The 15,267-nt window shown below is 45.9% G+C and overlaps 1 protein-coding gene across 3 annotated transcripts in view; it reads left to right on the top strand.

Moving 5' to 3' along the window:
• Nucleotides 1-15,267, top strand: part of itsn2a (intersectin 2a) — a 34,989-nt gene that overhangs the window by 8,740 nt on the left and 10,982 nt on the right. For all 3 annotated transcript variants that reach the window (XM_053677199.1, XM_053677195.1, XM_053677201.1), the window contains exons 2-16: nucleotides 3,396-3,455; nucleotides 5,149-5,241; nucleotides 5,814-5,877; nucleotides 7,457-7,620; nucleotides 8,003-8,200; nucleotides 8,346-8,406; nucleotides 8,680-8,822; nucleotides 9,035-9,098; nucleotides 9,215-9,352; nucleotides 9,521-9,615; nucleotides 9,967-10,250; nucleotides 11,759-11,896; nucleotides 12,069-12,209; nucleotides 12,585-12,672; nucleotides 13,283-13,422. In XM_053677199.1, coding sequence (XP_053533174.1) covers nucleotides 3,449-3,455; nucleotides 5,149-5,241; nucleotides 5,814-5,877; nucleotides 7,457-7,620; nucleotides 8,003-8,200; nucleotides 8,346-8,406; nucleotides 8,680-8,822; nucleotides 9,035-9,098; nucleotides 9,215-9,352; nucleotides 9,521-9,615; nucleotides 9,967-10,250; nucleotides 11,759-11,896; nucleotides 12,069-12,209; nucleotides 12,585-12,672; nucleotides 13,283-13,422 — 1,818 coding nt within the window. In that variant the 5' untranslated portion in view covers nucleotides 3,396-3,448. The remainder of the gene's footprint in view (nucleotides 1-3,395; nucleotides 3,456-5,148; nucleotides 5,242-5,813; nucleotides 5,878-7,456; nucleotides 7,621-8,002; nucleotides 8,201-8,345; nucleotides 8,407-8,679; nucleotides 8,823-9,034; nucleotides 9,099-9,214; nucleotides 9,353-9,520; nucleotides 9,616-9,966; nucleotides 10,251-11,758; nucleotides 11,897-12,068; nucleotides 12,210-12,584; nucleotides 12,673-13,282; nucleotides 13,423-15,267) is intronic.

Consider the following 15,267-nt stretch of genomic DNA (forward strand, 5'->3'; position numbering starts at 1 on the left):
TTTACCCATCCATCCATCCATCCATCCATCGCTCTTTACCCATCCATCCATCCATCCATCCATCGCTCTTTACCCATCCATCCATCCATCCATCCCTCTTTACCCATCCATCCATCCATCCATCCATCGCTCTTTACCCATCCATCCATCCATCCATCCATCCCTCTTTACCCATCCATCCATCCATCGCTCTTTACCCATCCATCCATCCATCGCTCTTTACCCATCCATCCATCCATCCATCCATCGCTCTTTACCCATCCATCCATCCATCCATCCCTCTTTACCCATCCATCCATCCATCCATCCCTCTTTACCCATCCATCCATCCATCCATCCCTCTTTACCCATCCATCCATCCATCCATCCCTCTTTACCCATCCATCCATCCATCCCTCTTTACCCATCCATCCATCCATCACTCTTTACCCATCCATCCATCCATCCATCCATCCCTCTTTACCCATCCATCCATCCATCCCTCTTTACCCATCCATCCATCCCTCTTTACCCATCCATAAATCCATCGCTTTTTACCCATCCATCTATCCATCCTTCCATCTATCCATCGCTCTTTACCATCCATCCATCCATCTATTCATCCATCGCTCCTTATTATCTATCCATCACTCTTTACCATCCATCCATAGCTCATTACCATCCATCCCTCTTTATCATCCATCGCTCCTTACCATCCATCCATCCATCGCTCTTCACTATCTATCTGTCCATCTATCCATCCATCCATCTACCCACTGCTCTTTACTATCCATCACCCATTACTATCATCCATCCCTCCTTCCATCCATCACTCTTTACCATCATCCATCCATCCATCCCCCTATATCAGCCATCGTTATTTACCATCCATCTATCCAGCCATTTATAAAATAGCAGTCTAATTAAAATGAACCGAAACGTGATCTATATTATAATCTAAACTACGTTCGCTATACAAGTCGTCCTAACTAACTGTGTGAGAATGAAGATAATATGAGAAAGGAAGGTGACCTACAACTGTTTAAAGCTCTGTGACTTTGCCCTTTTGTCCATGTTTACAGTAACCGTGTGTCAGACATCACCCCCGAGTCAGAAATCACTTCAGCAAGTCTGTTTAAGACACGGAACACCTCCGTAAAGCTGACTGAAACCACACGAGTGTGTGCTGGCGGTTAATCTGGTGGCTTCCTTTCCTACAGACACCAAATATGCTTGGCTGATAAACTACACTTGAGGTTGGGGGTTAATTCTGTGCATTTATAATCAGTGATGTTGTTTACTGAAGAAGAAAAGAAGACGCACAGGAGGCTCATATATATCCTAAAAAACCTCATGAGTTGTATTGTACTGTATTTACATTTGAATCTTGAGGTACTTACGTTCCCTTCAGTGAGCACAGACAATGTGTGTACAAAGGAAATTTATAGCACGAGAAACCGGGATGTGGCTCGATTTACTACTTTTTAATCCCTAACCTCGCCCTTCAGAGCGTTACAGCGAAGTTCAGTCCTCAGCTTGAGACAGGGAACCTAGTGCAGTCTTCTCTGATCAAAGCCTCTTGGACTTCCTCAGCCTTGGTTTTCTAAACAGGAAACTGTGAATGGTGCCATTTCCTGTTCCTCACAGTGCTTCGAGCTGAACTCACAATCAGCACTGCGGAGGAACAGAAGGGGCTGCATCCTGAACGCCAGAACTGCAGACTCAAATTCGTTCCGATTAGAAATAAAAGAAGAGCACGATGAGAAACACGACGGATCAAACGTTTCATGTTTTTTCACCGCTATTTCATTACAGATACCGCCGTAAAGGAGCTTGGTGTCACCTTGCGGTTACAGAGTCAGTCACTCAGTTTTTTAAAGTAGTTTATAGGTCTCTCACGTTTCAAAAGCAAGTAGGAGCCTGGTCCACCTTGACGTATCTCCAAGATGGCCGCCAAGTGGACAGGCTTTACAACAAGGACTTGCGGATTATCCGCATCGTGTGCCATTTCGAAGACTAGCGTCTAGACGCCAATCAGAACAAATCAGTTTGCATAAATGATGACTGGCGTCAGTGATCTACACATTTAAGGAATCTGACACCATCTTAAAGGTCGTTCCTTTACTTTATTACTCCACGTGGAGTTTGTAAGATGATGCATGCCTTTGAGGCATTGTTCAGTAAATGGACACGATTACAGGACGAGACAGGGACCATCCAAGATCCTAACTCGGTGCTTGGTAGGAATAGCAAGGTCAACGTACTGTATACAGTGATACAGTGGCAAGACTTTGTGTAAATATGTGTGTGTGTGTGTGTGTGTGTGTGTGTGACAGAACTAGAATTTTGATAAGTCCTGGGTATTTGTGATGACTACATTTGGGGTAAAGAGAACATTTTGTCTCTGTGCGCTTTTTAAAACATCAGCATGGTGGTGAGAAATACGCACAAGTGGGTCAGGTGTAACTGCACACGCACAGAGACGGCAGAGATGGAGGACTTGATCGATACAGCATGTGAGGATCCGGTGAAAATAGATAGATAGATAGATAGATAAATAAATAAATAAATAAATATACACAGTGAGGGAGAGAAAGAAGGATTGTGCGTATCGAGTGTGAATGGCATTCCAGTCACAGTGTCTCATTTTCCTTCTTCTCTCTCTGCTGTATTTCCCTTCATCCCTGAAAGATCAGTCAATTCCCAGTTCAATCTGTTCACTTTTATCCATCTTACACACACACACACACACACACACACACACACCAATGTTAAAATTTTCCCATTTTTGTCTGCTAATTCCTCCTCCCAGTGTAAAGCCATGCGAGTATCACTAATCTCTCTCTCTCTTTCTCTCTCTCTTTCTCTCTCTCTTTCTTTTCTCTTTCTCTCACTTTCTTTTCTCTCTCTCTCTCTCTCTTTTCTCACTCTCTCTCTTTCTTTTCTCTCTCTCTCTCTCTCTTTCTTTTCTCTTTTCTCTCTCTCTCTTTCTCTTTCGTTTCTCTCTCTTTCTTTTCTCTTTCTCTCTCTTTCTTTTCTCTCTCTCTCTCTCTTTCTTTTTCTCTCTCTTTCTCTCTCTCTCTCTTTTCTCTCTCTCTCTCTCTCTTTCTTTTCTCTCTCTCTCTCTTTCTTTTCTCTTTCTCTCTCTTTCTTTTCTCTCTCTTTCTTTTCTCTTTCTCTCTCTTTCTTTTCTCTCTCTCTTTCTCTCTTTCTTTTTCTCTCTCTTTCTCTTTCTTTCTGTTTCTCTCTCTCTTTTTCTTTTTCTCTCTCTCTTTTTCTCTTTCTTTCTGTCTCTCTCTTTTTCTCTTTCTCTCATTCTCTTTTTCTTTCTTTCTCTCTCTCTCTTTTTCTCTCTCTCTCTCTCTTTCTTTTCTCTCTCTCTCTTTCTCTCTCTCTCTCTCTCTCTCTCTCTGCAGATGAGAGTTAGCTAGCCAGCTGAACAGAAGACACTTGAATCCCACCTGCAGCCATGAATGGTAAGAATACTATCTGTGTGTGTGTGTGTGTGTGTGTGTGTGCGCGTGTGTGTGTGTGTGATTTTGTGTGTGTGTGTGTTTAAAGAAGCTAACACAGAGGTGTCATTGTCATCTCTCTCTTTCTCGGCTCACGTTTTCCCCCCACATCAGCAGAACCGCGATCCAAAACGAGGCCGTCGTGATTAATTAAAACACCTTCTCCATCCATCACGGATGGACGGTAAAGAACCCGTTCCAGAACGATCCGCCGCGCCGTCTTCAAAGAACGCAGGCTCTGTAATTAAGTGTATTTTAAGAAGCAGGCACTTTAGCAGGTGTCTAGTTTCCTAATGAAAAGAAGTGATGCGACAGGAGAGAACGGATGAGTTCAGAAAAGGAAGAAGAGCCCACATGCTGGGAGAGATCCGGGTTCAGGTCCTTCAACGCTAGCACCATGGCAGCGGAGCGTGTATCTGTGGGCACGGCGATGCTCCTGTGAGGGAAAGGATCCTCTGGGAGAATTAGCAATGTGTCGTTTGGGAATGAATCGGAATGACTCTTTGAGTCGTGAACGTTGAGCGTTTAGCGTTTCTTTTGTGGTAGATAATGACAGTCAGGATCCGCCTCCTCCCCGTCATTAATGTTTATCAATAGTCCGGGAGCCGAACGTGTCGACTCTTACTGGTGAAATGAGTCAAATGATTTGACTCGCTGATAAAGAGCCAGAATGAATCATTAGGACTTCTTTAATTCTCAGTCGTAGTGAAGGAGGCGTGGCCTCTGTACCCGTCATTCCTAATGAAGGAGGCGTGGCCTCTATGTCCTTCAGTCCCTGTGTGATTTTACTCGTCAGTGTTTCCCTGATTTCTAAACATCAGATTTCTTAGACTTTTCTTGCATTTTCATACATTTTGAACTTACATCTGAGTGTGTGTTTCATGCACTCGCCTGTTTTTGTCTTATGCCGTCCCACTGACTGCTGTATCTGTGATTTAGCTCATTTGCATATTTAAAACCAAAAATACAGTCTGTTTATCAGGCTGACCTTCTTCATGTGTAAAGAGTTTTTCACACTGTAGGAAGGTTAAGCAAGTTTACATTTTAAACTCCAGAGATTAGTGCTATCTCTAGTCTACGTGTGTGTGTGTGTGTGTGTGTGTGAGTGAGAGAGAGAGAGAGAGAGAGAGAGAAACGTCTGTGGATTTGTTGTTGCTCTTGTTAGTCCTCTAGAGAGGACACTGCAGGAACTGCTATTAAGATTAGTTGTGTGTGTGTGTGTGTGTGTGTGTGTGTGTGTTTTGAATTAGATGTAGCAACCAGGAAGTGCCACCCAAGCTTTCCTGTTTCTGGTGAATAAATAAACATTTTGGGTGGTTGAGGAATGGTGATCAGGGTTTTAGAAAGTGGACTTCTGGGTCAGCTCTTCTTCTGGGACCTCTGATTGGTCACGTGCACCTCTATATTGTTTAAAGAATAAAAGGAGATATACACGCTCCACATTTTACTCTTACCTCAAATATAGTGCAAAAAAAAACAAACAAAAAAAACAGACACACTGTGTGTCTGAGGTTTGCTGCTTCTTAGTTTTGACGTAGAGAGAGAGACTGAATGTGAAGGTGTGTGTGTGTGTGTGTGTGTGTGTGTGTGTGTGTGTTAAACACACCTCAAATAAACACAGCAAGATTTATAATGATTAACATTCTGTTCGTCTCAGGTGGGTTTACTATTTGGGCCATAACCCCAGAAGAGAGAGGGAAGCATGACAAACAGTTTGACTCCCTCAATCCCACTCTGGGATACGTGTCAGGTGAGTGCACACACACACACACGCACACACGCACACACGCACACATGCACGCACACACAGACACACAGACACAGACAGAGCCTTGATAGAACTGGGAATTGAATTGAGGTCAGTGCAGTGCGCAGTACCTCTCATAAGTCTGTCACATATAATTAAACATGAAAGCGTCCACACCGAGGCTGGAGAAATTCCTCCGAATCGTTCCTCGGATTTGAATCGGCATGACCCTGTACCCGAGTGCTGAGTGAACCTGAGCAGGAGCACTACGGCACGCTGCGCACGCAGCACATATTTACATATTGCTTACACGGCCACACATCTGTGGAACATCCATGGATATAATGTATGTCATTAAAGCACCCCCCCCCCCCCCTTCCCAACCCCCCCCCCCCCCAAAAAAAAAAAAGTGGGGGGTGTGTGTGTGTTTAAATAATCGTTAAGCGTCACTAGATGTAAAGTAGAAGCTAAAGATTTTTTAAATACACAATCCCTACAGCTAATTACTAATAATGAGTTCTCTGATTAATTGTGTGTGTGTGTGTGTGTGTGTGTGTGTGTGTGTGTCTGTGTAGGAGATCAAGCACGCAAGTTCTTTCTGCAGTCTGGACTTCCTGCTTCAGTACTAGCTGAGATCTGGTAAGAACACACACACACACACACACACACACACACACACACACACACACACACACACACATTTCTACAGTACACACAGTCCTTATCGAGTACATCTGATGGTTTATATAAAGGTTGGCTTGTGTTGGATCTCTCTCTCTCTCTCTCGAACACACACACACACACACACACACACACACACACACACACTCTCTCTCACTAGCTGCCTCGGGGGTGCTGCAGCTACCCGTAAATTATGCTTCGCTTCCCCATTGCACCTCCATGCATTTCATTAAAACTATTATTATTATTATTATTATTATTATTATTATTATAAAGGTTGTATATGCAGGGTGATGCTCGGTGACTTAGCGATTAGCACGCTTGCCTCACAACTCCGGGGTTGGGGGTTCGAATCCTAATGTACAGAGTGTACAAAGATCCCTTTGAATTAAACTCAGATTGATTACAGATTATTAATTGTAGTGGCGAAGTACAGGGACGTCATTACCGCGCTCTCGGGCACGGGTCTGGCGTGGTCGGTGCTAGCAAAGCGGTGGCGGATCCATTTCTTAAATATTAAAAATAAATGACTGATATATTCCAGCACTGCACACACACTTCCTGTCTCCCTGCATTATTTATTAAACACACCCCGTGCCCGTCGGTTTATATCCTGCTGCGGCTCTCTGTACAGACTATAGACGTGCGGCGATCAAAGCCCGGGGACGTTTCCTCACCTCACGCACGGCGAGTTCAGGACACTCGGTCCAGTGTCGAAGCGCTGGGGTTCAGTCTGCACCGCACGCTCGACAATGAACTGATTAGTTGAAGCAGTGACGTCACTTCCTGTCTCGGGCTTCACGGTGTCAGGAGAAGTCGTGTCGTTGTCTGCAGAAGGAAAGGAAGTGTAATGAATAACGCACGTTTACTTATAAATAAATAACTCTATCAGACATGACGTGTACAGTGTGGAATTAACCCACAGGCTTCATCAGTGTGAAAAACCCTGATGTGACAAATGTCTCTCTCTTTCTCTCTCTCACACACACACACACACACACACACACACACACAGACTACTTTCAGTGGGAGTGTGTGACTAGGTGGATTGTGTATTGGAGGCACAGGAGACAGTGTGTGTTTGAGTGTGTGTATGTGTTGTGTAAAGGATTTATAATGTAACCACTTCCTGTCTGTCTTCCTGTCACTTATGGTTTGATACAAATTTTCTGTCTTCAAACAGGATGTAGAATGACTCCCACAGGAAGTAGAATTATAGTTTTGGACCTGTGTTAAATCAGGAATATTATATAATACATATAACTTATATCTCTCTCTCTCTCTGTTCCTCTCTCTCAACATCCCTGTCTCTCTTTCCATCTCTCTGTCTCTCTCTGTTCCTCTCTCTTTCCATCTCTCTCTCTCTCTCTCCAACTTTCTGTCTTTCTCTCACTCTATGTCCCGGTCTCTCTTTCCATCCCTCTTCCATCTCTCTTTGTCTCTGTCTCTCTTTACATCTCTCGGTCTCTCCCTCTCACTCTCTGTTCTCCATCTCTCTGTGTCCCTTTCTGTCTGTCTGTCTCTCTCTCTCTCTCAGGGCGTTGGCTGACATGGGGAAGGATGGAAAGATGGATCGTTTGGAGTTCTCCATTGCCATGAAGCTGATTAAGCTGCAGCTCCAGGGTCAGCCCCTCCCTCCGTCTCTGCCAATTGTCATGAAGCAGACCCCGGCCCCTGTTATGACATCATCGGCGCGCTTCGGTAAACTGTGTGTTAAGAGCGTCCGCGTGCGTTATGACTCACTGAAATGATTCGAACAGCGAGTATTCCCGGAGTTGTGATTCAGAGTTTGATTCAGCGCTGTTTAAAGAAGAGAGGGAGGGTGTGTTCATCGTCAAAGACCTGGTTACATATTAAGAAGCGGCTTTACAGCCTAAACATCACATGGAAATCATTACAGAAAACAAGTTGTAGACGAATGGAAAAGAACTTTCATGTGTGCTGATGATTAACAGCTGTGTTAATGGAGTGAAGCATTTATGACTCGGATATTACGAAAAAATGGTGTGAGCTCATAACATCATGGGGGGGACATTGTGTGTGGATTGAAGGACATTGTGTGTGTGTGTGTGTGTGTGTGTAGGTATGGGCTCAATGCCAAACCTATCCATCATGCCAACGATGCCCATGCTGACCCCGATGCCCGTCAGCTCCTCCGTGACCTCAATGACCTCTCTGACCTCTATGCCAGCTGTGCAACCTCTGCTGCCTCTGATTCCTGACTCGCTCAGCATGCCAGCCTTACCCAACGGCACTGCCACGGTGCTGACGCCAGCCCCAGGTAATACACACACACACACACACACACACCAACACATATACTGTACATATACAGAATTCATAAATAAACACCTTCTGGGTTTGGCCACACCCACGTTGGGATTAAATCTGAATAAAATTAACTCCCCTTCTCTCTCTTTCTGTAGCTCTCTCACTCTCTGCAGGTCTGAGTAAATCTCACTCCCTCTTGGATTTGGCTTCCAGCAGGTAGTGAATCAGACTCTCACACACACACACTCGCATTTCTATCTGCATACACAACCTGCTCCTCAATCTACTGTGTTCTGATTTCATTATTAGACGTTACTAGTCATGATTAGATTTGCCTAAACTGCACGTGTATAAATACTGTCACATTTCTATGCTTTACCGTTAGATGATGTTCGAATAACCTCAGCTTGTCTCTTACATGTACTGTGGCTGTTTTGTTGTTGTTGTTGTTGTTGTTGTGATTTCTGATTTCCCATTGGCTGCCGCCAGCTCAAACTCCTCCTCCACCACGTCTCTGGCAAGCAACTCCCCCAAAACCGGAACGTCTGATTGGGCGGTGCCTCAGTCGTCCCGCCTCAAATACCGCCAGCAGTTCAACATCCTGGACAAGCTGATGTCCGGATACCTGTCAGGTGTGTGTGTGTGTGTGTGTGTGTGTGTGTAGGGGGTATTGTGAGTGTGTTTATGATTAACCTGTTCATTTTCAGGTAACTTTGTGAGTGTAGAGTTACCGTTCTACATAAAATAAGGTATTATAAATAGGTAGTTGATAATTGATCAACGCGTGTAGATATGAGTTGGTGTGTGTGTGTGTGTGTGTGTGTGTGTGTGTGTGTGTCTTCAGGTCCGCAGGTCAGGAATGCTCTCACTGCTTCTAACCTCACCCAGACCCAACTCGCCACCATATGGTGAGTGCAGATAAACCTTATCAACATGTTACATATCCAGGATGTGTTTACACCTGTACACCTGTTCAGAGAGAGAGTGTGTGTGTGTGTGTGTGTGTGTGTGTGTGTGTGATTAGGACTCTGGCGGATGTGGATCGTGATGGTCAGCTGCGAGCGGAAGAATTTATTTTGGCTATGCACCTCGTGGACATGGCCAAAACGGGCCGTCCGTTACCTTTGACCTTACCTGCTGATCTCTTGCCACCGTCTTTCAGGTAACACACACACACACACACACACACACACACACACACACAAAAATGCACATTTTAAATATATAGAATAAAGTCAAATAGAGTGTGAGGTCCCTTTAAAAATATTCATGTTCCTAATGTTGGTGTGTGTGTGTGTGTGTGTGTGTGTGTGTGTGTGTGTGTGTGTAGAACAGGGAAGTCATGTGACCTACCAAATGGGTCCATTCCTCTAATCAGCACTGAGTTCATCGAATTAGAACCTGCACACAAGAGCAAGAACAATGGTATGCACAAAGACACACACACACACACACACACACACACACACACACACACACACACACATTCTTGGTATGCTCATGCTTTCTTGTTTTTAAATATTAAAATAAATATATATGTCAATACCTTGTTGAATTCTGGGTAATGATTGGTCAGAAGATGAATTTTGTAATGTGTGTAATCGTACACATGGTGAAGTTTCCCGTCTCAGCGCTTAAAAGCTGTGACTTTAAGTTTTCCGACATCTTCAGGACAGAGGAGTTTTCCCCGTGTTTCCTTAATTGTCTGATCTCAGGACTTTCAAATAAAAAATTAAGACAAATGGAATAGCGTGAGCGGGTTCTCCTTCGTCTCAGTGTCGTTTGAGGATAAACTGCGGGAGAACTTCCAGCGAGGCAGCATGGAGCTGGAGAAGCGGCGCCAGGCCCTGCAGCAGGAGCAGCGGCGTGAGGAGGAGAGACGGAGAGAGGAGGAGCGGCGGGAGGAGGAGAGGAGGAGGCTGAGAGAGAGGGAGGAGCAGGAGCGGAGAGAGAGGGAGGCTCTGCGCAGACAGAAAGAGGAGGAGCAACGCATGGAGAGGCAGAGAGAGATGGAGAGACGGAGGGAGGAGGAGAGGCTGAAGGAGCTGGAGAGACAGGAGGTGCGTTCAACACAAACACCAACGTCTCGACTGCAAGGAAGTGAGGCCACGCCTCTTTCACTGAGACAGACAGGTACAGAGGCCACGCCTCTTTCACTGAGACAGACAGGTACAGAGGCCACACCTCTTTCACCGAGACAGACAGGTACAGAGGCCACACCTCTTTCACCGAGACAGACAGGTACAGAGGCCACGCCTCTTTCACCGAGACAGACAGGTACAGAGGCCACGCCTCTTTCACCGAGACAGACAGGTACAGAGGCCACGCCTCTTTCACCGAGACAGACAGGTACAGAGGCCACAAGTCTTTCACCGAGACAGACCGGTACAGAGGCCACACCTCTTTCACTGAGACAGACAGGTACAGAGGCCACACCTCTTTCACCGAGACAGACCGGTACAGAGGCCACACCTCTTTCACCGAGACAGACCAGTACAGAGGCCACACCTCTTTCACTGAGACAGACAGGTACAGAGGCCACACCTCTTTCACCGAGACAGACAGGTACAGAGGCCACAAGTCTTTCACCGAGACAGACCGGTACAGAGGCCACACCTCTTTCACTGAGACAGACAGGTGCAGAGGCCACACCTCTTTCACCGAGACAGACAGGTACAGAGGCCACACCTCTTTCACCGAGACAGACCGGTACAGAGGCCACACCTCTTTCACCGAGACAGACCGGTACAGAGGCCACACCTCTTTCACCGAGACAGACAGGTACAGAGGCCACACCTCTTTCGCTGAGAGAGACAGGTGCAGAGGCCACACCTCTTTCACTGAGACAGACAGGTACAGAGGCCACACCTCTTTCACCGAGACAGACAGGTACAGAGGCCACACCTCTTTCACCGAGACAGACCGGTACAGAGGCCACACCTCTTTCACTGAGACAGACAGGTACAGAGGCCACACCTCTTTCACCGAGACAGACAGGTACAGAGGCCACACCTCTTTCGCCGAGACAGACAGGTGCAGAGGCCACACCTCTTTCGCTGAGACAGACAGGTGCAGAGGCCACACCTCTTTCGCTGAGACAGACAGGTGCAGAGGCCACACCTCTTTCACCGAGACAGACAGGTACAGAGGCCACACCTCTTTCGCTGAGACAGACAGGTACAGAGGCCACACCTCTTTCACCGAGACAGACAGGTACAGAGGCCACACCTCTTTCACCGAGACAGACAGGTACAGAGGCCACACCTCTTTCGCTGAGACAGACAGGTGCAGAGGCCACACCTCTTTCGCTGAGACAGACAGGTGCAGAGGCCACACCTCTTTCGCTGAGACAGACAGGTGCAGAGGCCACACCTCTTTCGCTGAGACAGACAGGTGCAGAGGCCACACCTCTTTCGCTGAGACAGACAGGTGCAGAGGCCACACCTCTTTCGCTGAGACAGACAGGTGCAGAGGCCACACCCCCTTCACAGGGACAGCACTGGTACACAAGCTAGGTTTACTGTGCATCTGTAAATCCAGGTGTAACAGTGCTCTTCCTCTCTTCCAGGCGGCGGAGCGACAGAGACGGATGGAGTGGGAGAGGACTAAGCGGGCGGAGCTGCAGGCTCAGAGTGAAAAAGAGAAGAGAGATATCGAGAGACTGACAGCCAGGAAGAGGAGTCTGGAGCTGGAGCTGGAGGCCGTGGTCAGAATTACACTCTACATAATATTACACGCAGTACAACGAAAGCACCGTCACGTTTAAGCCACGTTTAAAACCTGTTCACCTGTTAGCCGCTAGCACCTGAAAACACGCCAAGTAGCACTTCAGCATGGAAACAAAGTCTGTTCAATTAACACCTCTGATGAATCTTCAGGGAACCAGGCACAAGCAAATCTCAGACTGTCTCCGTGACGCCCAGAGTAAGAGACGGGTCCAGAGGGCGGAGCTAGAGCTCGTCAATCAGAAGAGAGACGGACGCATCGCCGACATCAACTCGCTACAGCTGCAGTTTGAGGTTCATGATGCATTTTAAATGTGTTTGGGGGGGGTGGGACTTCCAACATGTAATTTCAAAAAAAACGCACATACAAATGATTTAAAAACCGGATTTAATACCGCAGAGGTGATCAGGTCTGCCATCAGCAGGGATGATTTTTACGTGTACAATGCTATTGTATATGTTCTGATAAATGCATTTGGATCCGCTCAGCACAACATTACTAACGAACAGATTGAAAAGGTAAATTATTAACGTCTTCTTTTTTTTTTTTTTAAAGACCTGCATATTTAGAGGTTTAAATACAGATGTTTCGGGGTGGTTTGTCATTGTGTAGAGGGTGAATACTATACTCATGTGAGCTTATTTATTTATTTATTTTCATTTTCTCAGGACGTTCAGAGACAGCTGAGTAATCTGACTCCAGAGAAACAGAGACTGACGGAAAAACTAAGAGACCTCACGCAGACCAACACCATCTGTGAGAACACATATGCTTTTTTTAAAATCTATTTTTAATGGATGGATGGATGGATGGATGGATGGTTTGATTTCAGACAATCCATCTATGGACGCATCAAGAGATGGGTGGATGAGAAATGGATCCAGGCAAGGACGAGCAGATAGATGGAGGGACTGATGAATGCATGAATTGAGAAGTAGATGTATATGGATGGATGGATATATGGATGAGAAATGAATCCACAGATGGATGGATGGATGGATGGATGGATATACTGACAGATGAATGCTAGGATGTAAAGATGGACGGTGGATAAATGGATATATGCGTAGATGTTTGCAGAGATGGATGCATGCACTGATGGGTGGGAAATAGATGTCTGGGTGAGGGGATGGATGCGCTGGTAGATGAACGTCAGGGCCGACAGATGAAGTGATGGAAACGGAAATGCACAGCTGCATGGTTACAGGGTTGGGTAGATGTATGCTTGGAACAATGCATGGATTGTAGCTGGAGGCATCAAAGGCATGGAAGGATATATGAATAAACAGATGGATAAAATGTCCAGTTTCTACATTTTATGTAGCTCTCCACCCTTTCTCTCTCTCTCTCGCTCTCCTTTTCACAGGCGCAGGAGTGAATGATGTGAAGCGGAATAAGTGCGAGAAGGATCTGAGCTGCCGGAAGCTGAAGGAACAACTAGACGCTCTGGAGAGGGAGACCACGGCCAAGCTGTCTGAGGTGGCGCGTTACAACCGGGACATGCAGGTCCGACTGAGCTACACCACGCCAATTCATCTCACACTGACTTTTTAAAACGACTGTAAAGGTGATCGGCTGCTTAATACAGCATAGCGGAAGCGATTACAGTGATATAGTGCCATGATTTCCCTCTGCCAAAGATCGAGCGATAACTAAAGCACTTTATTTGCATGCCTTGATGCTAACGTGACTGCACAAGAAAACACACGCAGGCTAACACCGCATTCAAAATATCCATAAACGTGTCTGACTGAACCCAGTAACAGATTCCCGATTTATTCTCAGTGATGGTAAACGACACTAATGATGACTTCTTCACTCGCTAATGCCGTCTTTCTTCGCATACACGCACACTCGTTTTCTCTCTCTCTCTCTCTCTCTCTCTAACCCTCCTTGTTGTCCTCCCTGTAGTTAGTGGAGATGGATGACTGTATGCTACAGGGACTTCTCTCTTTGCTGGGCTGTCTAACCAATCTCTTCCTTCTAATCAAGGTTCTCTGCTCTCCGTTCTCCTTATTTCATGTGTCACACTCGTCCCTGGGCATCCCTCCATCTTGCATTTGTCTTCTTTGCATCACTACCTTTTTATTGGTGGAAATTTCACCCGTGGCATTATCCAAATATACCGTCGTCATGTCATTCACGTGGGTTCACGTTCACTTTCAGCAGGTCAGTAGACTCGAACAGACCAAGCTGCCGAAATGCAAAGGAATACGAGGCTTTATTTACGGAAGACTAATTAAACTGGGACCAGAGACTCGTTTGCATGAAGTACAAAATCAGACTGCTGTGAAACAAGAACTGTAATCCTTGAAGTGTCACATGACTGAGACGTGATTGCTTTAACTGGTTAATTGGGTATCAGCTAACCGAATTCGGAGAAGGTAACATCCACAGTGAGAAAAGCATTTTTACTCTTAACCCTCTGGCGTCTATCTGTGAACAAGACGGCTTTTTATTTTCAGATATGCGCCAGTCGTATGAAATAAGCAGTACCTCCATTTTTTCACCAACCAAAGAACATTTTTTGCTCCACCCACTTAATCATAAATGCAATGGCTAAAGCACTGACGCTGGTTTATAGTACATTTGTGGTGAGTTTTTATGGCAGCTCTGTGTGTTCGAGTTTACTGGCCAGTCAAACATCGTCTAATCCAATTCATAACATCATTAATGCACCATGGGAACACGGGACACTAGGAACGAAGAATTCTGGGAAAATAGGGCTCTAGGTATATATGGATCTGCGAGCTTAGGGTTATGGGAATGTAGGGCTCATAGTATAAACAGCTCTGGAAAAAACAGGAACTGGGGAGTATAGGACCCTGGGAACGTAGGGTACTGGGCACATAGTGTACTGGGAACGTAGGGTTCTGATGGCATACTGTAGTGGGAACGTAGGGCTCTGAGAACATGGGGCACGAAGAACCTAGGGCTCTGGGAATATAGGGTACTGGGAAAATAGGGCTCTGATGATATACTGGTCTCTTGGGAACATAGGACCCTGAAAACATGGGGCTCCAGGAAAATAGAGACTGGGAGAATAGGATCCTGGTCACATATGTAATTGGGAACATAAAGCTTTGGGAACATACGGCATTAGGAGTACAGGTCCCTGACAACATAGGACCCTGGGAACATAGGATTCTGGGAGTATAGAACCTTGGGTACATAAGGTACTGCGAACACAGGGCATTGGAACATAGTACCTTGAAAACATAGAACCCTGGGAAGATAGAATAGTGGGAGTAAGTAATCCTGGGAAAATAGGGTACTGGAAAGATAAGACCCTGGGAACCTGGTACCATTAAAACATCGATGTTATTAAATGTCGGTATAGTGTAAGAAACG

Source organism: Ictalurus punctatus, chromosome 2 (genome assembly GCF_001660625.3).
Source record: "Ictalurus punctatus breed USDA103 chromosome 2, Coco_2.0, whole genome shotgun sequence".
NCBI classification, from domain to species: Eukaryota; Metazoa; Chordata; class Actinopteri; order Siluriformes; family Ictaluridae; genus Ictalurus; species Ictalurus punctatus.